Source organism: Symphalangus syndactylus, chromosome 23 (genome assembly GCF_028878055.3).
Source record: "Symphalangus syndactylus isolate Jambi chromosome 23, NHGRI_mSymSyn1-v2.1_pri, whole genome shotgun sequence".
NCBI classification, from domain to species: Eukaryota; Metazoa; Chordata; class Mammalia; order Primates; family Hylobatidae; genus Symphalangus; species Symphalangus syndactylus.
This window is the reverse complement of record NC_072445.2, coordinates 42,705,432-42,730,813: the sequence shown is the minus strand read 5'-3', so window position 1 is coordinate 42,730,813 and position 25,382 is coordinate 42,705,432. Positions and strand designations below refer to the sequence as shown.

The window sequence follows — 25,382 nt, the reverse complement described above, 5'->3', positions numbered from 1 at the left end:
GCCTATAATCTGAGTACTTTGGGACGCCAAGGAGGGAGGATCGTTTGAGGCCAGGAGTTCAAAACCAGCCTGCACAATATAGTCAGATCCTGTCTCTACAAAAAATTTAAAAGTTAGCTGGGCATGTTGACACATGTCTGTAGTTTTAGCTACTCAGGAGGCTGAGGTGGGAGGATCCCTTGAGCCTTGAACTCAGGAGTCTGAAGCTGCAATGAGCTATGGTTGCACCGCTGCACTCCAGCCTGGGTAACAGAGTGAGACCCTGTCTCTTAAAAAAAGGAAGAAAGAAAAAAGTGTACATGTGTCTTAATCTGTTCAGTCTATTATAACAAAAACACCATAAACTTGGTGATGTATAAACAACAAACATTTATTTCTCACAGTTCTGGAAGTGGAGAAGTCCAAGATGAAGGCACCAGCAGATTTGGTGTCTGGCAACGGTCAGTGATGGTGCCTTCTTGCTATGTCCTCACACAGTGGAAGGGTATGGCAACTCTTTGTGGCCGTTTTTTTTTTATAAGGGCACTAATCTTATTTAAAAGGGTATCTCCAAGGGGCCCCACTTCCTAACACCATCACAGTGATGACTGATTAGGTTTCAATATATGAATTTTGGGGACATACAAACATTCAGACCATAGAAGCAGTATACATTGTGATAAAGCAAATTTTTTTTAAAAAAGTAGTAATTTCACCAAAATAAGAAATTTTTAAGGAAATGGAAGTGAAATAATGTATGAAAGGCAATGGAAACCTGGCTGGGTGAGGTGGCTCATGCCTGTATCCCAGCACTTTGGGTGGCCTGATAGTTTGAGACCAGCCTAGCCAACATAGGTGAAACTGTGTCTCTACTAAAAATACAAAAATTAGCTGGGCATGGTGGTGCTTGCCTGTAATCCCAGCTACTCGGGAGGCTGAGGCAGGAGATCACTTGAACCCAGGAGATGGAGGTTGCAGTGAGTGGAGATTGCTCGACTGCACTTCAGCCTGCGTGACAGAGTAAGACTCCATCTTTAAAAAAAAAAAAAAAAGACAATAGAAACCCAATCAGGCTCAAAAATGAGAAGACTCACTAGCCATGGTTGATGAATATGGAGACAAGGTTGCCATGGAATATGCACCAGACTGGGGTCTCAATTATTTTGTCCTCATTTTGTCTCCAACTAAAAAATTGACCTCGAGCAAGTCACCTAAACTCTGAGTCTATTTTGTAACCTATGAAACAAGAAATTAGGCCATTAGATTTTAATCCCATTCCCCCTTCCTTTCTATAGACCAGTAAAATAATTGTTTTTCTATCTTTTTTTTTTTTTTTTTAAATAGGAACTTGCTCTGTCACCCAGCCTGGAGTGCAGTGGTGCGATCACAGCTCACTGCAGCCTCACCTTCTGGGCTCAAGCAATCCCACCTAAACCTGCAGAGTAGCTGGACTATAGACATGCGCCACCATGACCAGCTAATTTTTAAATTTTCTTTAGAGACGGGGTCTTACTATGTTGCACACACTGGTCTAGAACTTCTAGACTCAAGTGATCCTTCTGTCTTGGCCTCCCAAAATGCCAGGATCACAGGTGTGAGCTACTGCAATTGGCAAAAACCATTTTTAGGAATTTGAATAAGTTCCTAAAAAAAAGCAGAGCCTTTCCTCAGGTGAAGCAAAGGGGGCTGGATGCCAGAACCCTGCTTGACTGACCTGATCCTGCCCATGGCTGACTGCCAGGTAACATCTGAGGAGTCACCTGAGGTTCTGGACAACAGTTTGAAAGCCAATGATTGTGCTGATTTTTAAAGGCCTTTTAAAGGCCTTTAATATGCTTAAAGTGTCTGTACTTTAAAAAATAAACTTGCTTATCATTGTCTGGGAACATTAAAAAAATAAATTTGTGAGGTTTAAAAACAGTATACAGTCAATTATTAAGCTCTTAATAGAGGCCTTTCCTGATTACCATAAAGTAGCCTTTAACCACACTCCAGTCACCATAACAACATCCTATTTTCTTTATAGCATTTATCAGTACCTAAAATTATCAATACTTCTGTGTTTGTCGGTTCTCTCTCCCTAAAATGTGTATTCCTTGAGGAAAGGGAATCCCTAATCTAAAAGGGATTAATAATGAGATGATGGTATCCAATATGTGCTCAATATATTTGTCACCTAAGGATTTCAGAAACATAAGTTTCCATGTGGATTTTTACACTTCACATGTTACAACTTGGTCATCTTATAGGTGGTTTCTATTTTCTCTTGAAAATTAACCACAATTTACTAATTTTAATACACTAATTTTGGATGCAGCCCTGGAAAAGGGAATATGTTGTAGGCTCTCTGCATTCTGTTATATTCTTCCAAAGAGTATTGAGTTTTGTATTTTTAAGCAGGTAGATAACTTTATTATTTATTTATTTATTTATTTTTTGAGATGGAGTCTTGCTTTTGTCTCCCAGGCTGGAGTGCAGTGGTGTAATCTCAGCTCACCACAACCTCCGCCTCCCGGGTTCAAGCTGTTCTCCTGCCTCAGCCTCCTGAGTAGCTGGGACTATAGGCGCCTGGCTAATTTTTGTAGTTTTAGTAGAAACGGGGTTTCACCATGTTGGCCAGGCTGGTCTTGAACTCCTGCCCCAGCTGATCCGCCCGCCTCAGCCTCCCAAAGTGCTGGGATTATAGGTGTGAGCCACCGCGCCTGGCCGTAGGTAGATAACTTTAAATTGTCACTCCCGTAGTGGATGGCAGCTGAAACCTAAGTTGACATTTTAGCCACAGCTAAGCTACTTGAAATCTACTCTGTGATGCATGGTTCAGGAACCATGGGGAAATCTGGGTGGATTTTATATATAGAACTTGGGGCTCCCCTTATCTGTTTTTTGCCTTCCTAGGATTCCCACCCCACTCCCTTTCCAGTTGCTGGGATCCCCTAAACTCTGTCCTTTGGTTCTTCAAACCAGTAAGACTGGATTTTCCAGTCCTTTTTCAGTCATCCCACGTGGCATAGACTGAGACCTACTCCTAGGCGAGGAGATATAACTACCAACGCACTGTAATGACAGATCAGATTAGTAATATAATTGAAAGGACTTTCAAAGCAAATGTAATTATTAATATTGACTCTCATATACTATAACTTAGATTTCCTGAAAGGCAGGCATCACACCATGTTTATCTTTGCAACCCTGTAGCAGCTCACATTATACTACACATAGTTGTTCAAATCGTTTTCATTTAACTCAAATGAGTAGTCCCTAATTAGGTGTGGAAGTAACAGAAAAAGTGGTAGTTTGGAGAATTATTCTAGAAGGCAAAACGTTTTCATCAATTAACAAGAACTTTGAAATGCACAGCTAATAAAACAACTTGTGAGATACAGAAATACTCAAATATGAAATTAGTCAATTTAATCATAAATCAATCACTTTAGTTAGTAACTGATTAAATAAAACATAAGTTCAACTTCCTGTGCTACTTATCAGTGTTCACTCAGTAGGTAAAATGTATACACTCTCATGATTCTGGGAGGAAAAATCCACTTTAAATGGCAAGAGAAACCAAATTATTTGGTACCCCTCCTTCATGGCTTTGACATACCCAATTCACATTGCTTTCAAAATTTAGCAAGATATTATTGCATTTTGCATAGTATTGTGCATACAATAGGCACTCAACCTTTTTTACATGTCTTCAGTTGCTCACAGCCTATGTTCTAGGAATTTATAGACGCTGCTGAATTGTTTGATCTGGACTGCAGAATACTGACCTGGAATCCACTGAACTTAAACCAGTTCTCACTCTGGCTTATTACTTTCTAACATTAAATAAACCTTTACCTTTCTTAGCCTCTTTATCTGTAGAAAACAGACAATAACTAGTTCACAGAGTTGTAATGATTAATGGAGAACATCTGAAAATATTTTAGAAGCTTTAAAAAAAAATAAAGATGTAAATTCCAAATTGTTCACAATAGGTTTTAGTGCTAGGCACGTTTGTAATTGGGAACTATCTTGATAAACTTTTTCCCCCTGTGCCTCCAAAAAAAAGTTTCATGAAGTAGAACAATTTATTTGTTCTTTAACCAACCTAAGAGATTTTGTTCAATAGTTCACATACTTTTGGCAATTAAAAACAGTATACTTGTGAGGTTTTTCATGGGGAAATCTAGAAAATAGGGCAGAGCAGTGTTTTCCAAGGTTTAAGGTATATAACAATCAACTGGGGATCTTGTTAAAATGCAGATTCTGATTCAGTTGGTCTGGGGTGATGCCAGGGCTGCTGATCTTCTGACCACTTTGAGTAAAAAGGGTCTAAACCTATTGAAGAAAGATAGTAAACAATCATTTTGTTCATGCTTATGATTAAAGATAGCATCCAAGTAAGTTGTTTTCCTACGGAGATAACTAGTAGGTAGGCTACGTAATTTTTAAAAACTCTATGTTCAGTTGTGAATTCATGACACTTGGAACAATTGCTGAAAATGTAACAATTTTTCTGAGAGTTGGAGGCTAAAAGCTTAAGAAGGAAGCACTTCTGAGGGCTTGTTAAGAGATAATTTTCTTCCCTGTGCAACTCCTGAAAGGGAAAACAATTGCTTTAAGATAAAGTTTACATAGGAGGCAGATCATCTTAATCTGGGGGCTTCTGATATTGAAGTCCATGGACATCTAGTGGAAACAACAATGGACTGGGATACAGAGCCCTAGTATTTATTAATTTGCTTCCTAGCATTGGGTATGTATGTACATATTTTGTTTTTAACTGTCTCAACTTCCTATCAGCAAAATGGGAATAACTGGTCCTGACAACTTCATAGGGTAACTATGCGAATCAAAAGGTAATATATGTAAAAATATTTCTTCAAGGCTGTTAGAAGTGTGAGGTGGTATAATGGTAAAGAATGCAGACTCTGGAGTCAGACCAGCTTCACTTCTTTATAGCTGTGTATTATTTACCTTCTTCTGGTTTCATTTCAAAACTAGACTGAGGAATAAACAAATGCCTCTGGAGGAATTTATACTGATGACCATTCAGGAAAATTTCTTACTAAGTGATTTTGAGTATCAAAGATAAAAGACAAATTATTTTTCCAGAGCTTCCAATTTATTATTTTGCATTCACATAAGAATACAGATTATATTCATGATAAATAATGTTAAGGCCAGGTGCAGTAGCTCATGCCTGTAATCCCAGCACTTTGGGAAGCCAAAATGGGTGGATAGTTTGAGGCAGGAGTTTGAGATCAGCCTAGGCAACACAGTAAGACCCATGTGTCTACAAAAAAATTTAAAAAATTCGCCCAGCCTAGTAGCACACACCCATAGTCTAAGCTACTTGGGAGGCTGAGGTAGGAGGATCACTTGAGCCAGGAAGGTCAAGGCTGCAGTGAGCCATGATCATGCCACTGCACTCCAGCCTGGGTGACAGAGCAAGATCATGTCTCTAAATAAATAAATAAATAAAATAAAATAGAATACTAATGATCAGTATATTAGTTTTTTATTGCTAATATAAAAAATTACTGCAAACTTAGTTGCTCAATGCAAAACAAATATATTATCTTAGAGTTCTGTAGTCAGGAGTCAAAAATGGGTCTTACAGGGCTTAAAGATGTCAAGATACCAGCAGGGCTATGGTCCTTTCTGGAGGCTCTAGGAGTAAGTCTGTTTTCTTTATTTTTCCAGCTTTTAGAGGCTGCCTGCACTCCTTGGCTCATGGCCCCTTCCAGCAATGAATCCCTCTGACCTCTGCTTCTGCTGTTACATCTTCAGATACTGATCCTCCTGCCTCTCTTTTATAAGGGCCTTGTATACAGAGCCCATCCAGATAATCCAGAATAATCTTCCCATCTCAAGATCCTTAACTTAATCATATCTGCCAAATCGAGGGATTTCATAGGTTCCAGGGATTAGGATGAGGATATCTTTGAGGGACCATTATTCGTCCTATCACAATAAGTTATCCAGATTTCCAAGGTCAGTATAGAAACTGAAGATTGTGCTGTCAATCAAGCTTTTATACTCTTGAAAATCCAAGAAATTGGCAATTGTGAATAATTAAAAGTGGTCCTTTAAAGCTTCATACGTAGCTGAATGCAAGGATGAGGGGAAAAAAGCACTCCAAAAGCAAATATTCAAATACAAATATATGTATGAATGATTACTAAACTCTAAATTTATACTGTATTATGGAAAGAGACCACTTTTCCAGCACCTAGCATATAATGTGCTAAAAATGCTTTTTATGAAAAAATTAAATATACATTTGTTAAATATCACATTGTTCAAGTTCAAAAAATTAAAAAACGTAATTGGCCACACTTTGAATTCTGGCATATATTAAATTACTTACCTCTTCCACAACGTGGGTGACAGAATTAGAAGCAAGAGTGCCAGTTTTGAAGTCACACTGTTTTGAATAGCAACTTTGTTACTTGCTGTGCAGTTGTTCAAAACCTCTCTTCAGATTTCTTATGTACAAAATGGGAATGAGGACAGCACTGACCTCATAGATTCACTGTAGAGATTATGTGAAATACATAGAAAGCCATCAGTGTGGTGCAGATTAATGACAAATCTTGTTAGCCTTTATTATGTCCTTTTCCTAGTGGTATTTCAAACATTTCACTGGCTCAGCTAAGGGGAAAAAAAATTTTAGGTCCAATTATAGCCTCAGGCTTATATTCTTATAGGACTTAAAAGGCGGATATGAGAAGCTTAGTGCTTCATGAAGGTGGTTCTTATACCAGGGCAACCAACGTCTTCATTCTTACAGTAAAGGGAAAGTAGCTACCTAACAGCTGGCAGATATCTGCTGCAAGGAGACACTGAAGCAGAGAGAAGGTGGTAAGCAAGTGATCTAGCAACTCTGTTGAGCAATATGTATCAGCAGTTGGTAATCTCTAGGCCCCAAAGGTACTAAAAGCCCAGGAGCATAAAAAGTATCATGGCCCTCATCTCTACATTCCCAATATCACTGTTAACAATTACAGCAGTTTTTTGGATAAAATATACATTTTTATAAGCAGAGTTGAAAAACTAATAGCTTGTAGGCACACTGTTGGTCTAAAGTATTTTTTCAAAAGGTGCAAAGGCTAAAAGTAGAAAGAGTATATATAAAAGTCAAATTTGGAAAACATGACAACACTGGGCATGTGTTCCTAATTATCCACTGGATCTGAGGAGCAGTCCCTTTAGCTAGGCCTTGCCATCTTAGGAAGAATATCTAACATTAAAAATATGAGTTTCCCTTTAAAAGAGGCCTTTCTTTAATTAGAATATGATCTTTGGCTAGGTTTGTTAAAGGAAAATTAGTCTCATAGCTAATACATTTTTACTTACATCACGATTCCTATTAAGGTCCTCATACCTAAGAAGATAACATTTTCTTAATGGTAATTTAAAAAACCTGTTTGTTTGAAAGATCCCTTGTGCTAGAGTTGACTTCAAGTTGTGAAACACTGTATGATTATGTAAGTTATTTATTTTTATTTTTTTAATTTTTCTGGGTACACTGTAGGTATATATATTTATAAGGTACATGAGATGTTTTGATACAGGCATGCAATGTGAAATAAGCATATAATGGAGAATGGGGTATCCATAATCTATTTATTTATTTGGTTGAGACAGAGTTTTGCTCTGTCTCCCAGGCTAGAGGGCAGTGGAGCGAACTCGGCTCACTGCAAGCTCCGCCTCCCGGGTTCACGCCATTCTCCTGCCTCAGCCTCCCAAGTAGCTGGGACTACAGGTGCCCACCACCACGCCCGGCTACTTTTTCGTATTTTTAGTAGAGATGGGGTTTCACCTTGTTAGCCAGGATAGTCTCCATCTCCTGACCTTGTGATCTGCCTGCCTCGGCCTCCCAAAGTGCTGGGATTACAGGCATGAGCCACCACACCTGGCCAATTTATTTATTTATTTTTAGATACAGGATCTCACTCTGTCACCCAGGCTGGAGTGCAGCAGCACAAATGTAGCTCACTGCAGCCTCTAACTCCTGACCTTAAGCGACCCTCCCACCTCAGCCTTCGAAGTAGCTGGGATTACAGGCATGAGCCACCACATCTGGATACATACGTCATAACTTAAAGACTGGTATTAAAATTAATGATGGTTCAAAAACTATTAATTGATTAAATGATTCAGCAGTAAAACTTAGTAAGCTTTTCTACACTATACTCAAAAGTATAAAAAGATCATTATGTTTATGGTGGTCAAAATGAACAATTAACTTGATCATCTTTCTCCTGCAGTAGAACTCAAAATCAATGAAGAGGATTTTGGCAATTTTCCTGAACCCCTAATAAAATGTATTAATAATAATAATAAATAAAACTTTTGTTTTCACCTTTTTTTTTTTTTTTTTTTTTGGACTCTAGGACTACTTCACTCATTTACCTGCCTGGCCCATAAGCAAAATCTGAGTCTGCTTATTCCCTTCCTCTGAAGACCAGCTTGGGTATCTCCGATGTTTTCCTAATGCAAATTAAAATTAACACACCTCTATTAAAAAAAAAAAAAAGATGCAGCTAGGTGCAGTGACTCATGTCTATAATACCAGCGCTTTGGGAGGCTGAGGTGAGAGGATTGCTTGAGGCCAGGAGTTCAAGACCAGCCGGGGCAACACAGTTTCCATCTACAAAAAAATTTTTAAAATTAGCTGGGCATGTCGACATACACTTATAGTCTTACCTATTCAAGAGGCTGAGGCAGGAGAACTGCTTGAGCTCAGGAGTTCGAGGTTACAGTGAGCTATATGATTGTACCACTGCACTGTAGCCTGGGTAACATAACAAGATCCGGTCTCTAAGAGACAGAGAGAGGGGAAAAAAAAAGCATCTTTCTTGTTTAGAGTCTTGGCTGGGAGGTACATGTTATACATCAGAACTCAGATAGGAATGGAAGGCCCAAGAATTCACTGTGCTGTCCCTAAAAGGATGCTGAACATGTTTGACTTGACAAATTATCATCACTGCAGCTACATTTAAAATACATTAATCATCTAATATTCTTATTTGTATTTTATGTACAACTTAAGTTTTCACTAAAAAGTATTATTAAACAACAGTCTAAGCTTTCGTGAGAACTGTCTTTTGGAACAACTAGTAAAACATCTGGAAACTGAACTGGTGGTCCACAGGCCACTCCTTGAATGACAAAAGTGTTTTATTTGATTAGCGGTTAGGGGAAAAGTAAATGGTTTGTTCCATTAAATGACAGGATTTTGGTGGGGACCACTTTGAAGGGCCAGTTCTCATCCAAACCAAGTTCAAGGTCTGGTGGGAAGAAATTCTGCCTTGCCAATTTCAGATGCTGGACACTCACAAAATTTCAATGTCAGGTGAGGAGCTATTATGCAAAGCCTGTTCCGTCATATTTATCAACTTCCTAAGTTCTCTTTTGAGTGGATTCTCTGGTGTTGAATAAGGAATGAACGTTAAAGAGAAATTTTACTATACTGATTACACTGAAAGGGTTTCTCTCCAATATGGATTCTGATATGATGAAAAAGCTGAATTCTGACTGTGAACTTTATCACACTTGTTACACTGGTAGTAACATATCTCTCTGGAGTGAAGCCTCTGGTGCTGGTTGAGGACTGACCACTGGCCAAAGGCTTTGTTGCACTTGTCACATTTATTATAGGGTCTCTCTCCATTATGGATTCTCTTACGATGAATAAGTACAGTGTTTGCACTGAAAGCTTTCCCATATTCTTCTCATTTATATATCTAACTCCAGTGTGAATTCTCTTATTTGCATGAAGCCTACACTCTTGAGTAAAGGCTTTCCCATACTTGTTGCATTCATAGGAATCCTCACCAGTGTGAATTTCTGATGCTGAATTAGGACAGAGTTCTGAGCAAAAATTATTCCACATTCATCACTGTGGTATTTTCTGGATATTTTCCTAGTCTTTCCTCATACATTTGGACATCTACACAAAGTTCTCAGGAATACTGCCATCAAATCTGACACTGTTTTCCTGTTGGCATGTTATTTCTTCATTTCTTTTGCTTGGGAAGAACATTCTCATTCTTCATTTTGATCAAATCATCTGAAAGAAGAGACTGAAAATGTCAGCATAATTCACTCATTCACATATACTTTACTCAATCACTTGCTCACTTTTTAGAACTACATGCCAGAAGAAAGAGATAACAGAAGGAACTTACATGTATATCCACTGGTGGCATAACCACATAAAAGAGTAATTATTTCATATGTCCTTAAAGCAGTAAATTTTTTTTGTATAGCCCAAGTGAGATATATCTTAAGAATAAAAAGAATAGAAAACATGTGTATACACACACACACGCCACCATTAAGCTATTTACAGTAATCATATTTGTGGGTAATGCTGATGTTTTTTATTATGAGGCTATTGTGTATATATTGTGGGACAGTAAATGAGTAATTGTTTGATGTTCTATCATTCCTGGTGTCTTTGAGAATCCTCTAAAAGGAGATACAGATGAAGATAAGAGATTAAGACCCTGAAGTAGTAAATGTGAATTACAACTATCAGTGTGAACTCATGATACACACTTTCTTTTAAATTTTTTCCTAACTCTGAGTACTGGAAAGGCTTAGTACCAATGACTAAGCCATAAGCACTCCTAATGCCCTATTTTTGGTTTTGAAATACCATTTCCCATTAGGCAGAATCAGGGGTCCTTGGAAAAAGTATTAATTCTAGGACTATGTAAGGAAAACCATAAGATGGGCCTGGTACATCTTATCATACAGGTCAGCAAGAAAACTATCAAAGATGTCTAGGTTCATGTCATTAAGGATTCACATGCCAAATTGAAAAGGTTTCTACTGCTCAAAGAGGAGACAAATGAGCTTTAGTAAGGATAGTATTATGGACTGAAAAACATCAAATAATGCTTCAATCCAAGAGTTCCTAATGATACTATTACTAACAACTGGCCACTGTTTTAAAGGATGATTACAAACTAATTCATTGTTTTGAAAACTGATTTAAAAAGCAAGGTAGTGGGGAGTGACTTAAGCAATTATCTTGCGTTTCCTAAACAAACCATTGAATAACTAAACAGAAAATCAGGGGAAATGTCTCTTTATATAACTATTCCAGCTTTATTAAATGAAGAAAGAAGGATACAATTAGAATGTCACCGTTTTGGGACCCCTAATGGATTACTGGCTATAGGTATTGAGGATCAATAGCTGCTAACACCACATAAAAAGAGACAAACAGAAAATATAGGCTTCAAATAGAACACATCATCTTGCCAAAATCATTAAATTTATCTGGTCAAGAAAACTTAAAACATGATTTTGATCAAGGCTGTACATTACTACAATTTACAGAAAATACAGAAGACAACAGAACATCTTAGACTATAGCACATGATGCAGACAGCAAAACCCAGGCTGTGTGCAACTCCACAAGACAAACAACTTCATTTTCTTTAACAAGTGAGTTGTAAGGGAAGAGAAAACAGGAGAGGGTACCCGTATATTAAAAGAAACTTAGGAGACATATCAACCCATCACAATGTTGGATCTTGATTCAAATAAATTAAAAAACAAAATGAAAAAAATGAAAAAAAAGTTTATGACATCTTTGGGAAAACTGGAAAATTGATATTAAGGAATTACTGTTAATTGTTTAGGTATGAAAATAGTGTTATGTTTACATTTTTAAAATTCATATCTTTTACAGCAAATATTGAAATATTTACATTTGAAAGACTATGCTAGCTCAGATATGCTTTAAAATTATATATATAAAAAAGCATGGGATATGAATAGCATTATAACTGAAACAAGATTGGCCATAATCTGATAATGTTGAAGCTGGGTGACAGGTTCGTGGGGATTTATTAAAAGTAGTACAATTGTACTTTTATATATGCTTAAACTTTTTTCATAGTACAGAGTGAAGAAAAAAAGAAAAAGAAAAGAGTTTATGGCTTTTAGTTGGTAGTATTAAAAAAAAAAAAAAGAAAAAAGAAGCAATGTAAAAACCCTCTAAGGCCAGTTACAAAATAATTCAATACCCTTGCAGTGAAATGTATGTCAGCTACATATAGGTATTATATGTAACTTGAAAAGATGTCTGTAATGTAATATTAAACTAAAAAACAAGTAATAAACAATATGTACAGTATGACATTTTAGCATGTATGCGTGCTTTCCCAGTAAGCATGCACCTACTAAAGTTTTATGTTTCCTACACTCATTTAAAAAATGTACATTTAAAAATTTACTTATTGCATGTAGCCTTTTAGTAGTTTTCTATTGGCTTCAATATAGAAAACATTCTCCTGTCTTTGTGATAAGGGGTCTGGGTTAAGGAAGTTGGCAGTATTAGAAGGGAGAAACTGAACCATGCAAGGTAACATGAGTAGCAGGATTTAAAAAAAAAAACAATTTTAAGGCAAAGAAGTAAAGAAAGAAAAGAATCATAATCCAGGTTAAAGTGGTATGCTTAGAGGAACAGGTTAAAAGTGGAATAGGCAAGAGATTAAATGAAAGATATGCAGAGATTTTAGTGACAAGGTTCATTTGGAAAAATGCAAAAAGACACCAACATTTCCTAACTTTTTCTTTGCTATCTCCTCCTCAACGTTCTCCTTAACAGTGTGAAACTGCCAACATTCAGAGCTGAGTTGACCCTTTACTGGCTGGAGCCGGACTCCAGGTGAGTCCTATGAGGCTGCCAGATACACTACTTGCGTTCGGACACTTCTTGTCCCCTGTAGGATGGTGGGGAACTGGGGACAATTAGATAGAGTTTAATGAGGGTGACATTTGCTGAAAGTTAGAGCTTAAAATCCCATTATTACTGTGCAACACATGATGGGAGGGCAGAAAGCAGTTTTCTGTTATCTGCAAGGGCAGGGATAAACGGACAAAGAGGGGAAAATACACAGGGCCTACAAGTTAAAAAAACTCACCAAACTAGAACAAAAATAAATAACTCTGGCCAGTAACATGTTAGCCATTTTCTCTAACCACCCTAGAGAAATTATCTCAACTCTCTTATCTCTCTCTGGAGATAATACCTGCTACCTGATAAGATATTTCTTCATTTTACCTTTCCTCCCAGATCATTTAGCTTCCTCTCTAAGTTCTTCAGTATAGACAGCCTCTTCCCTATACTCTGGGATGCTCCTATACCCAGGCCTGGAGTTCTTGGGCAGGATGGTCAGGATCAGTAGTTCCAAGATGTGTTCCTTGCTGTGTATCACTGGTCTCCACCACTGATGGCAAAGAACCTGAAGCTGGACCCTTGAGGCCCAAGTAAATACCCATAGTACCCTTTCTGAAGAACTCCTGACCAGAAGCTCCCTTTCTGTGCGGGCTAGATTCTTTAACTATTTGACACTTCTTTCGTTCTTCTGCAGTTGGTCTGAATGCATTCCTGGGTGAAACAGCTCAGAAGACTGGCTCACTGCAGTAGTGCGTATGCTTCAGGCTGATGCTAAGGCATAACACATCATTGTTAAAGAAGATCAACTCCAAACTGGAACATATTTACTCAGAGTGAATGGCTGTATCAAGGCAATGATTTGAAGGTAAAAAAAAATTTTCTGTGAAAGATAAATAAGCAAAAAATGACATAAAATTAACTAAAAGACATTTTAGTTACTTCGAGAGTAAAGAATAAGACACTATTAGCTTTTAGATCTAGAAAATTCAGTGAAATATTCAGATGATTATCAAAAACAATAGGTGCAAAAAGTAATGCACACAACTTGGCATGCTTATATTGCATGTCAGATGGGTCAATTAACATTTACAGGCATACATTGGACATACTGCAGATTTGGTTCTAGACCACTGCAAAAAAGCAAATATTACAATAAAGTGAGTTACACAATTTTTTTGCCTTTCCAGTGCATATAAAAGTTATGTTTACACTACATGACAGTCTATTAAGTGTGCAGTAGCATGTCTAAAAAATGCACATACCTTAATTGAAAGATACTTTATTGCTATAAAAAATGCAGGACTCTTCAGTGAGTTATAATTTTTTTGAGGCTGCAGGGTCTTGCCTTAATGTCTGCTGACTCATGGCTGATTAGGGTGATAACTGCTGAAGGTTCAGGTGGCTGTGGCAATTTCTTAAAACATGACAAAACTGAAGTTTGCTGCATCAATTGACTCTTCCTTTCATGAACTATTTCTCTGTGGTATGTGATGCTGTTTAATAGCATTTTACCCACAGAAAATTGGAGTCAATCCTCTCAAACTCTGACACTGCTTTATCCGTTAAGTTTATATGACATTCTAAATTCTTTGCTGTTATTTCAACAATTTCACAGCATCTTCCCCAGGAGTAGATTTCATCTCAAGAAACCACTTTCTTTACTTATCCATAAGAAGCAACTTCTCATCCATTCAAATTTTATCATAAGAATGCAGCAATTCTGTCACATCTTCAGGCTACACTTCTAGTTCTCTTGCTATTTCCACTATATCTACAGTTATTTCCTCCACTGAAGCCTTGAACCTGTTAAAGTCATCCATGAGGATGGGAATCAACTTTTTCCAAACTCCTGTTCATGTTGATATTTTGATCTCCTCCCATGAATCACAAATGTTCTTAATTGCATCTAGAATGTGAATCCTCTCCAGAAGGTTTTCAATTTACTTTGCTCAGATCCATCAGAGGAATCACTATCTATGGCAGCTATACCCTGACAAAATGTATTTCTTAAATGATAAGACTTGAAAGTTGAAACTACTCCTTGATCTGTGGGCTGTGGAATGGTTAGCTGTGTTAGCAGGCATGAAAACAGTATTAACCTTTTTGTACATCTCCCTCAGAGCTCTTCAGTGACTTGGTGCATTGTCAATGAGCAGTAATATTTTGAAAGGAATCTTTTTTTTTTCTGAGCAGTACGTCTCAACAGCGGGCTTAAAATATTCAGTAAACCATGTTGTAAATAAATGTGCTATCATCCAGGCTTTGTTGTTCCATTTTTAGAGCACAGGCAGAGTAGATTCAGCATGATTCTTTTTGTTTGTTTGAGACAGGGTCTTTCTCTGTTACCCAGGCTGGAGTGCAGTGGTGCAATCTTGGCTCACTGCAACCTCTGCTTCACAGGCTCAAGCAATCTACCCACCTTAGCCTCCCTAGTAGCTGGGACCACAGGTGTGTGCCACCACACCCAGCTAATTTTTGTATTTTTTTGCAGAGACAGGGTTTTTCCATGTTGCCCAGGCTGGTCTCAAACTCTTGGGCTCAGCAATCCTCCTGACTTGGCCTCCCAATGTGCTAGGATTACAGTATGCCCAGCCAGCATGATCCTTAAGGACTCTAGGATTTTCAGCTTAGTAAATGAGCATTGGCTTCAACTTCAAGTCACCAGCTCCATTAGCTCTAACAAGAAAGTCAGACTGTCCTTTGAAGCCAGGCACTGACTTCTCTCTAGTTATGGAATTCCAAAATGTTATCTTCTTCCAATATAAAGTGTTTCATCTACATTAAAAATCTGTTGTTTAGTATAGCCACCTTCATCCACTATCTTAGCTAGGTTTTCTGAATAACTTGCTGCAGTGTCTACATCAACATTTGCTGCTTCACTTTGCACTGTTATATTGTGGAGACAGCTTCTTTCCTTAAACCTCATGAACCAACCTCTGCTAGCTTCTAACTTTTTTTCTGCAGCTTCCTCATCTCTCTCAGCCATCACAGAATTGAAGAAAGTTAGGACCCTGCTGTGGATTAGCCTGTGGCTTAAGGGCCTGTTGTGGCTGGTTTGATCTTCTTTCCAGATCACTCAAACTTTCTCCGTATCAGCAATAAAGCTGTTTTGCTTTCTTATCACTCATGTGTTCAGTGGAGTGGCTTTAACGTCCTTCAAGAACTTTTCTTTTGCATTCACAACTGGCTGTTTGGTACAAGAGGCCTAGCTTTCAACCTATCTCAGCTTTCAACCTGTCTTCCTCACTAAGCTTAATCATTTCTAGCTTTTGATTTAAAGAGAGAGATGTGAAACTCTTCCTTTCACGTGAACACTGAGAGGCCACTGTAGTGTTATTAACTGGTTTCATTTCAATACTGTTGTGGCTTAGGGAACAGGGAGGCCTGAGGAGAGAGAAATGGGGCAATGGTTGGTTGGTGGAAGAGTCAGAACACACACCACATTTATCAGTTAAGTTAGGCATCTTATATGGGTGTGGTTAGTGGTGCCCCAAAACAATTGCAAATTACATCAAAGATCACTGATCACAGATCACCATAATAGATATAATAATAATTTTAAATTTTGAAATACTCAATTACCAAAATGTGACACAGAAACACGAAGTGTGCACATGATGTTGGAAAAATGACGTTGACAGACTTGCTTGATGCAGGGTTGCCACAAACTTTCAATTTGCAGAAAACACAGTATCTGTGAAGTGCAATAAAGCAAAGTGCAAGTAAAATGACATATGCCTGTATAAGTCAACTTCTCTTTGCCAAGAATTGTGCTAGATGATTTCAAAAGTTTGTTTGTTTGTTTGAGACAGAGTTTCTCTCCAATTGCCCAGGCTGGAATGCAATGGCACGATCTCGGCTCACTGCAGCCTCTGCCTCCTGGGTTCAAGCAATCCTCCTGACTCAGCCTCCCAAGTAGCTGAGATTACAGGCATGTGCCACCACACTCAGCTAATTTTGTATTTTTAGTAGAGACAGGGTTTCACCATGTTGGTCAGGCTGGTCTCAAACTCCTGACCTCAGGTGATCCACCCGCCTCGGCCTCCCAAAGTGCTGGGATTACAGGCATGAGCCACCGTGCCTGGCCCAAAAGTATTTTTAATTTTAGAATAGTGTGCATGTCAGTCAGGGGACCTCACATCTGACTTATCAGTCCCAAGTTAATTAAACAGGGCCCCCTTGGTACACAAACCCAGTGGGTATTTTTCAGTCCTTTTCCTACCAGATGCCCCTGCAGCACCTAACACTGCTAACTACTCCCAATCTTCTAAGAAACACTATGCTCTTCTGGTTGTTTTTCCACAAGTTGGTTTTTGTAGTGTTTAGCCTAATGCTTGGCACTGAGGAAGAACAGTTATGCATTGCTTAATCACATGGTTATGTTCTGAGAAATGTGTCTTTAGGCAATTTCATCATTGTGAGAATATCATAGACTGTACTTCTACAAACCTAGATCGTAGAGCCTACTATACACCTAGGTTATAGTGTATGACCTAATGCTCCTAGGCTACAAACCTGTACAGCATGTTTCTGTTTTGAATATTGTAGGCAGCTATAACACAAAGCCAAGTATTTGTATATCTAAACGTGTCAACACAGAAAAGTTACAGTAAAAATATGTTATTACAATCTTACGGAACTATTATTGTACACGTGGTCTGCTGTTGACTGAAACATCACTATGTGGCACATGACTGTATTATATAAGTACCTGTTAAATATGTTTCTAATGACTATTATTTAGTCTACTTCTTGGCTCTTATTCTGCCTGTCAAAAATGTCTAGTATCAAGCCGGGCACGATGGCTCACGCCTGTAATCCCAACACTTTGGGAAGCTGAGGCAGGCGGATCACCTGAGGTCAGGAGTTCGAGACCAGCCTGACCAACATGGAGAAACCCCATCTCTCCTAAAAATACAAAATTAGCCAGGAGTGGTGGCGCGTGCCTGTAATCCTAGCTATTTGGGAGGCTGAGGCAGGAGAATTGCTTGAACCCAGGAGGCGGAGGTTGTGGCGAGCCGAGGTCAAGCCACTGCACTCCAGCATGGACAACAAGAGCAAAACTCTGTCAAGAAAAAAAAATGTTTAGTATCCTAAATTGAAATCCAGCCTTATTCTCATCCCATATTCATTCTGGGCAATCTCAACCATTCGATGACATCAGCTTTCACCTGAAAACTCCTAAGCCTGATTCTCTCATACCAATCTTTCTTTGGAGCTCCAGGCCCTTACAGTCCAGTGGTGCATTAGACCTTTTCACTTGTATGTCTTACAAGCATCTTCAACTCACCACCAAAACTTCATCATTTTCCCCTTGTGACCAATTTATTCTCCAATATTAGCCATCTCTTATAAAATTGTGCCACATTTACCTAATAATTTAATCCAAAAGCCTGCCTATTTATCCCTGGCTACATTTATTATATTTAAAGAATACTTATATAGTATTTAGTGTGTGACAGGAAGTGCTCTCAGTACCTTTTCTTTCTCACTTTCATCAATCTAATTAGTTATCAGGTCTAGTTAAATCTGTAATCTTTAACACAGTTCCACTTGGTGCCCTCTTTATTTCTACAGCCAGTGACTTACTTTCACCAACTTATGGTTTTGGTTCCTTCTTTAACAACTACAGGTCTCTTGTCTCTCTTGCTTTCAGTTTTGCCCCCTTCCAATTCATTCACCACACCACTTCTAGAATATTTCTAGAAAGCTAGTAAGATTACATTACTCCTCTGCTTAAATCCAGACAGAGCATATAACTGCCCCACTACTGTGCAATGCCACAGTTTACTGGGTGCTTCAAATGGCTTATAGGAGTACCGGCATACTGGTCTCTTCAGCTACCGGGGTGGCCAGGAAGTGTGCATACAAATTTTCTTCATGTGCTGTGACATTAAGAAAATGGAAAAGCACACTGCCCTATAAACTTTAAATTCCTCAGCATATTTCAGTTACTCTCTACTCTCTTTGCCCCACCTCTGCCACTCTTGTTGCCCAGGCTGGAATGCACCCACCTTCATTTACTTGCGGTTTTCTGAAATGGTTTTCTGATCCCTCCTTCACATACTATTACTATCCCTCAAGGTCCATTTCTTCTTTGCTATCCAACTTCTGATAGTCCAGAGACAGCTCTGCTATTGCCTACTCAGGGAAGTTATCTTTAACGTTCCACCTCCAAAGTCCCTATGTACGAAGTTTATTTTCCTCAAGGCAACATGTCTTTCCCATTACACTATACAGTAAGAAATGCCTTTTATCTGGCTTATTCCCAGTTTTGCAACATAAAGCCTGGCCCGTTATGTGGCACTCAATAAATGCTTACTTGAATGTGCTAACTTCTGAATGTTTTCTTACTCAGAGAAATTCACGTACCACTTCTGTTTTGCAGAATTGTGGGGATCATGTAAAGTATTTTTCTTTTAAGTACTAATCCTTTACAGATACACAATGTGACCATTAGTATAGGGGATTTTTATGAAAACTCTGAAAAAACTGTTCAGGTTAAAATGGCTGCAGGATTCAGAAAAAGTATACGGAAGCCAGCTTTTGGCCATAAGGACCTGTCAGCTGATGGATTCCAGTGAGGCCTCCTTGCTGGTAAGTCTGTGCCCTCATCTCAGAAGAGGGTGATCCATACAGACCCAGCTCTGTACAGCGCTTTGTTCAGTTCTCTGCATCTCTGAAATGCATCGCTGAAATGTCTGATGGAGCCGACACAAAACACAAAATCCTGATCCTGAGAGATCTACGTAAGAGGGGAACTCGAGCAAGCCCTGGAAAAGGGGGCAACAGCACCACCTCCAAGTACCGTGATCTCTGGATCGCTGAGAAAGTATAGAGCATCTTGCATGGGTAGAAGAGACCAGGACACCGCCTACACACACAGTCCCGGGACACTAAAAACTGAACAGTTCTCTAGGAGAAAGGAAATACTTGGTCCACAACGCACAGGATACCTGAAGAACGTCCATGTTCCAACGCACTTCGGCCGGCTCCTCTGCCGCCTCTCTAGGATTTTTGGAGGACCCATCAATCTCAGTGGTTCATTTGTGCACACCACCTGGCTCGCCTTTGTGAGCGCAGAAGCCGCCTCAAAAAGGCTCAGGCCGACAGGGGTCGTAACCTCTTGTGTCCAACAGCCACTCAATCTGGGCTGACTTCTCTCTCTCCCCTGCTGAAGACACTTGATTGCTCGCACTGCATCCTGCCGCGTCCTCCGTTCCCTAGGTCCTAGGTCCCCGGTCCTCTGGGGTCTCAGGCATCAGGGTCTTTCCCTCTATCCTCAGGGAGATTCCTCAATTCGGCCCCAACGAGCACCTCAGACCCCAACCAAGCTCCTGGGATGGCTGATGGGAATGTAGCAGTCTAGGCACAGGCACACTCAGAGCTCCTCCCACAGCCCTGGTCATGTCTCTCAGAAGATAAAGGGCTTTCCAAACAAAAAAATCAACCAACCAACCAACCCCAGGTCTGGTATTATCTGTACCACACAAATTGTCCAGTTACCTTCACTCTGCCCCCAAGGGTCAAATGCAATAATCAACACCCACCTGAGGAAAAAGGGGAAGATGTTGGCTTGCTCTCCATTGCTTTAAACCCATTTAAGTAAATCAGGTCCCCCCGAGTAACTTAACCACTAGCAAGTTTGGGGCTTACAGATCCCTGACTACATACCCCTCTACAATGAATTAGCAGAAGTCAGGGGTGATGAGGGGAGGCCACCATCCCCACCCCCACGCCTGCAGTCAATGATCTTGAGGCAATTGCTGAATAGCTATGAAGATCTATTGACACGCTTAAGGCAGGGTCAGCTGTCTTTGGTACCATCAAGTGGCAAGAGGACTCCTCTCCACAGCCAACAAATGATGTGGAGTGAATGTGATAAATTATGAAACTACTTGGTACAATATCTGCCCCCTTCCCCTTCACCCGACTACCTGCTTAAAATGGTTCACTGTTTGCCTTAACACTGCAAGCTCTGATCCAGTACTCTATCTTCTCACTTTCTTCTACAGTATAAGGTTGAACACTGTACTCCATCGGTCCCTATACCACTGAAACACTCCTGTGCTTCCAGGACGTTGTCCATCTTGTCTGGTAAACCATTCACTCAATAGGTTCATCTTAGGTAACTAGCTATGATAACAATGAGTTCGTCTTAATGGGGGCGGGATGCGGGGCCCTCTGTTTTGTTTGTGCAGACATATTATCCCATCCTTTCTTTCCTAATTCAATAGATCTATTACTGGGGGTTACCTCAGGCTAGGTGGCTACACCTAAGTCTCCAACAGCCTTTTTCATATATATTCTGCCTTAGCTTTCATGACAGAACACTGTAATCTTTCTGATTCTCTGTCTCTTCTATATCCTTGGTTGAAAAAATATTGCCTATTGCAAAAATTATTGGTATGGGGACCATACCTCCTGGTTTATACCTGTTGTCTTGGTGTAATTATTAACAGCACTCCTTTTCATTTTCAAGTGTCCCAGATTGGACAATAAATTATATAGTTACCTTATGTGTGTGGACCACTGATATGCTATGCTAATTAGATACAGATTTTCAGGCTCTGCCTCAGAAACTGATTCAGTAGGTCTGGGGTGGGGCTCAGAAAACTGCAGTTCAAACAAACAACCCAGGTGATTCTAGTGCAGGTATCATCAAGAAATAGTGCTTTCAACACTGCCCATTGGCAGCTGGCATAGAAAACTGGGGATAGGTTTAAGGAGATCTAAAAATCACAGTGGTTTATAGACTATGCTTTTCTCCCTATCCTCCATTTTATGGAAAGTAATAAAAAGTGTGAGTAGTAAAAGGCAGTAAGATTATTTTCACTGCTTAAGACAATAGTATCTAAAAACTTGGACCAGTTGATAAATAAGAGAGATTTCTAATAATTATTATGAAGATGAAGCATGTTTCTTGGCAACACTCTGTCTCTGCATCTATCTTTTTATTTTTCCTTTGGTCAACATTTTTTGCCTAATCTAGAGTTTTAGCATCTAATTTTACCTTCTGTCTGATTCTTTTTTATGTTCTCATATTTTGTTCTTTTTTCTTTCCATCCCACTTTGTTGTTGCTGTTGTTTGCAGATGCCTACAATGGGTCTCAGGGCTCCAAGTGTTAAGTGTCTATGAAACCATATATAATTCACAGTTATGTCTGTTCGTAATTGGTTTCCTTTACAAAATTTTTAAGGCAATAAAAGACAAAGATTACTACAAGTGCTTAAGCACTTTCGACTTTTCTCAGTATCTTTTTTTTTTTTTTTTTTTTTTGAGACGGAGTCTCGCTTTGTCGCCCAGGCTGGAGTGCAGTGGCACAATCTCGGCTCACTGCAAGCTCCGCCTCCTGGGTTCACGCCATTCTCCTGCCTCAGCCTCTCCGAGTAGCTGGGACTACAGGCGCCCGCCACCACGCCCGGCTAATTTTTTTTTTTTTTTTTTGTATTTTTAGTAGAGACGGGGTTTCACCGTGGTCTCGATCTCCTGACCTCGTGATCCGCCCGCCTCGGCCTCCCAAAGTGCTGGGATTACAAGCGTGAGCCACCGCGCCCGGCCAACTTTTCTCAGTATCTTAAATGGAGAGGCATTTAAGATATTTATAAACTCAGAATACTATAGAATATGTATTATATCACTTTATGGAATACGTATTTACTTGAGAAGTTGATTTTACTTCAAACTCGAGTCTACTATATTTTTCTTAACTTCACTCACAAATCTGTAGCTATTTCTCTTGGAAATAATTTAACCTCAAGACACAATAGAAAATACTCTTGAGGAAATGTAAGATTTTTTATAATACCCACAATTAGCCTTAAGTAGTGACACAAACAGTTTGAGACGTCAGGTGTAAGAATATGTGATAGAAGCAAATACACTAAACTGAAAAATACCACCCATTACTTCTCCATTTCTCTGTAGAAGAATTATGTGCAATTCTGGTTGCCCACACCTTGTTTCCTAGCTCATATGAAAGCTGTTAGCTTTTAAACAGAAGGAACTTAACTTGGACTAAACTGGGGAGAAGAATGAAACAGAACATGTAACATTTTAAAATAGTGAGTTTTTTCATCTATAGGAGTTTGTTAAATAAACTATGGAGTATGAACAAATAAAATTCTATTCACTTATAAAAGGAATGAAGAAGTTCTATGTTAGGATGTGGATATCTCTAAAGATTATATTCCTTCATGAAAACAGCAAGGTATTAGAAGAGTATAAATAATATGCCATCTTCCTGAGTAATGGAAGAAACAAGATTATACATTCATATTTGCCTATATTTACATAAAGAAACACTGAAAGATACATAAGAAACTAGTACAATGGCTACTTATAAAGAGAAAGTAGACTTTTTTGTATTATTTTGATTTTTTTGTATTATTTTGAACCAGGTGAAGAATGAATTATCTTTTTTAAAAAGTCCTACTAAGTAAATTGAATTTTAAAAGCTAAAAATAATAATTACAAAAATAAATAAAATGTTTTCAATGAGGAATAAATGAGAAGAGTCTTTCCTGGACTCCACTGTAAATTAAATAGAGGAGTTGTGCATTTATTGAAACATAAATGGGCGGGTTTGTTGAGCAACTTCAGTGACTTATAAATCCTATAAATTCCATATACTTATAATTTTTATTTGGTGATATAATGCCCCCAGTGGCTTAATAGAGTGTTACACTAGGAACTAGGAGACAGGATTCTAGTTCCAGCTCTGCTTTTAACTGGCTCTATGATCTTAGTTACTTCCCAGAACTTCCTTTTCTCTTATCTGTCAAATAAGAGCAAGCAGAAGTGATCTCTAAGGTCCCTTAGAGTGATTCTGTTATTCTTAAGTTACTTACTATGTATTGGGTATTTGGGTGTATTCTAAACCACATTGTTTTCACCATAGGTTTTCCATTTCTTTGTCTCCTGGACCTTGTGTAAAGCTTTGTAAAGAGTTACTAAGTCAATGTTAAGGGAAATAAATTTTCCTATGTATGACCTTGGTGGTAATCAATAGTAAATGCTGAGAAATGTGGAGATTATAAAAAAATCAACATGAAAGAGTGATCATACTCTTCAATCTTGAATATGTTTCAAATTTTCCATACAAAATATTGAATAAAGGAGAAAAAGGCAAAAACAAAAAAATGCTCATATGTTACAGGAAAAATACAAAGAGGCCTATATTTTCCAATAAAAAATCTGAGGCGAGATATCAGATTTTTAGCTAAGTTTATTAGCCTCTGCGTAAATTTAAAATCACGAGCAATATTTGTTATGAAGAGCCACTGAGCTGCTAATAACATATGGCTGCTTCAATTCCTTGGTTCCTAAAGGCTAACTTACTAAAAAATCTACAGAAATCTAACTTACTATAAATCTACATTTATATAGGAGGATTCATCTGCCCCTTTTTGTAGGTTACAAAGCAAATTATCATATTTTATGTGAATGTAAAGAAGTCAGTAAACCTATATTACGAATTTTATTACAATTATTTTTAAGTTAATTTTTAAATACTCAGTGAACTGCCTTTGAGATTATTTTGTACTCAGCCTACATACAATTATTTTAAACTTTTTTTTAAAGTTTTTAAAAACTAGGATGAAGAAGTTTTCCTGAAATATACTTAGAAAACTTCTTGCACAGATGTGTGTGAAACTAGGTCTACAGCATACATGATGAAATCAACACAAGAGGCAACATTCAGTATCACAAAGCTGTGGATGTCACTGATCAGAGAACTCGGCAGATGTATTTAAGATATTATGCTTCTCTCTGCATAAAAATAAGGGAATTTTTACTGGCTTTCCCTTGGACTTTTCTATGCTAGAGGACACAGCAGGGACAAAGAAAGAAATATTATTCCCTACCTTTTCCAAGGAGCTAACTTGATTCAGCCACAGGGTGGACTTTCCGATGCTGAATTAGGTTGCAATGGTAAATGAAGTTCTTGCCACATTCTTCACATTCATAAGGTCTCTCTCCAGTGTGAATTCTCTGATGCTTAATGAGGACTGAACGTCGACTAAAACTCTTATTGCACTGATTGCACTGGTAAGGCTTCTCCCCAGTGTGAATTCTGAGGTGATGGAAAAGCCCGGCGTTCTGGCTGAAGGCTTTGCCACAAACACTGCACTGGTAGCGCTTCTCCCCAGTGTGGAGTCTCTGATGCTGGAATAGGCCTGACCGCTGGCTGAAGGCCCGCCCACACTCGTCACATTCATAAGGCTTCTCACCTGTGTGTGTTCTCTGGTGCTCAATAAGGATGGAATTCTGGGTGAAGCTTTTTCCACATTCACTACAAATATAGGGTCTCTCCACTGAAGAGCTCACCCTTTGCTTTTCCAATCTGCCCTCATGGTCACAGATATCTCCATACTCAGGCATCTGAGTAATATTACCATTCTGTTTTCCAAGAACTTGTATAAGAGATTTCACTTCCTGAGAAATCTCCCTCTTTGGGGCTAACTCCACATTCCAAGTCCCAGCCTTGCCATCTAAAATAATAATAACATGAAAGATAACATGAAGTATGAAAAATAACAGATTATCTTTCCAAAGACCAAAGAAAAAAAGTGGCCAGGAGAATGGGTGGAAGGGGACAAGTAGCCACTTTTTCTGTTTATTTTTCCACTCTAAAGCTATTATACCCAGACCTCAGGGAAAAGATGCACGGTATTATAACTGCTTACTTAATTGTCTGCCTCTCCCACT

The 25,382-nt window shown here is 38.7% G+C and overlaps 1 protein-coding gene across 16 annotated transcripts in view; it reads right to left on the bottom strand.

Annotated features, from left to right (window-relative positions):
• Positions 1–349: 349 nt before the first annotated feature.
• Positions 350–25,382, bottom strand: part of ZSCAN23 (zinc finger and SCAN domain containing 23) — a 33,846-nt gene continuing 8,813 nt past the window's right edge. For 2 of the 16 annotated variants that reach the window (XR_010119284.1, XR_010119286.1), the window contains 5 exons: positions 24,539–25,165; positions 16,253–16,364; positions 8,677–16,054; positions 6,335–6,499; positions 350–4,299 (listed from right to left, as the gene is read on the bottom strand). Coding sequence is in view for 2 of the 16 variants with exons in the window: in XM_063633258.1 (XP_063489328.1) it covers positions 24,552–25,165 (614 nt within the window). In the remaining 14 variants the exon portion in view is untranslated. Of the gene's footprint in view, positions 4,300–6,334; positions 6,500–8,320; positions 16,055–16,252; positions 25,166–25,382 lie in introns of those variants that run through there. The other 14 variants (XR_010119288.1, XR_010119290.1, XR_010119282.1 and 11 more) reach the window with 8 other exon arrangements.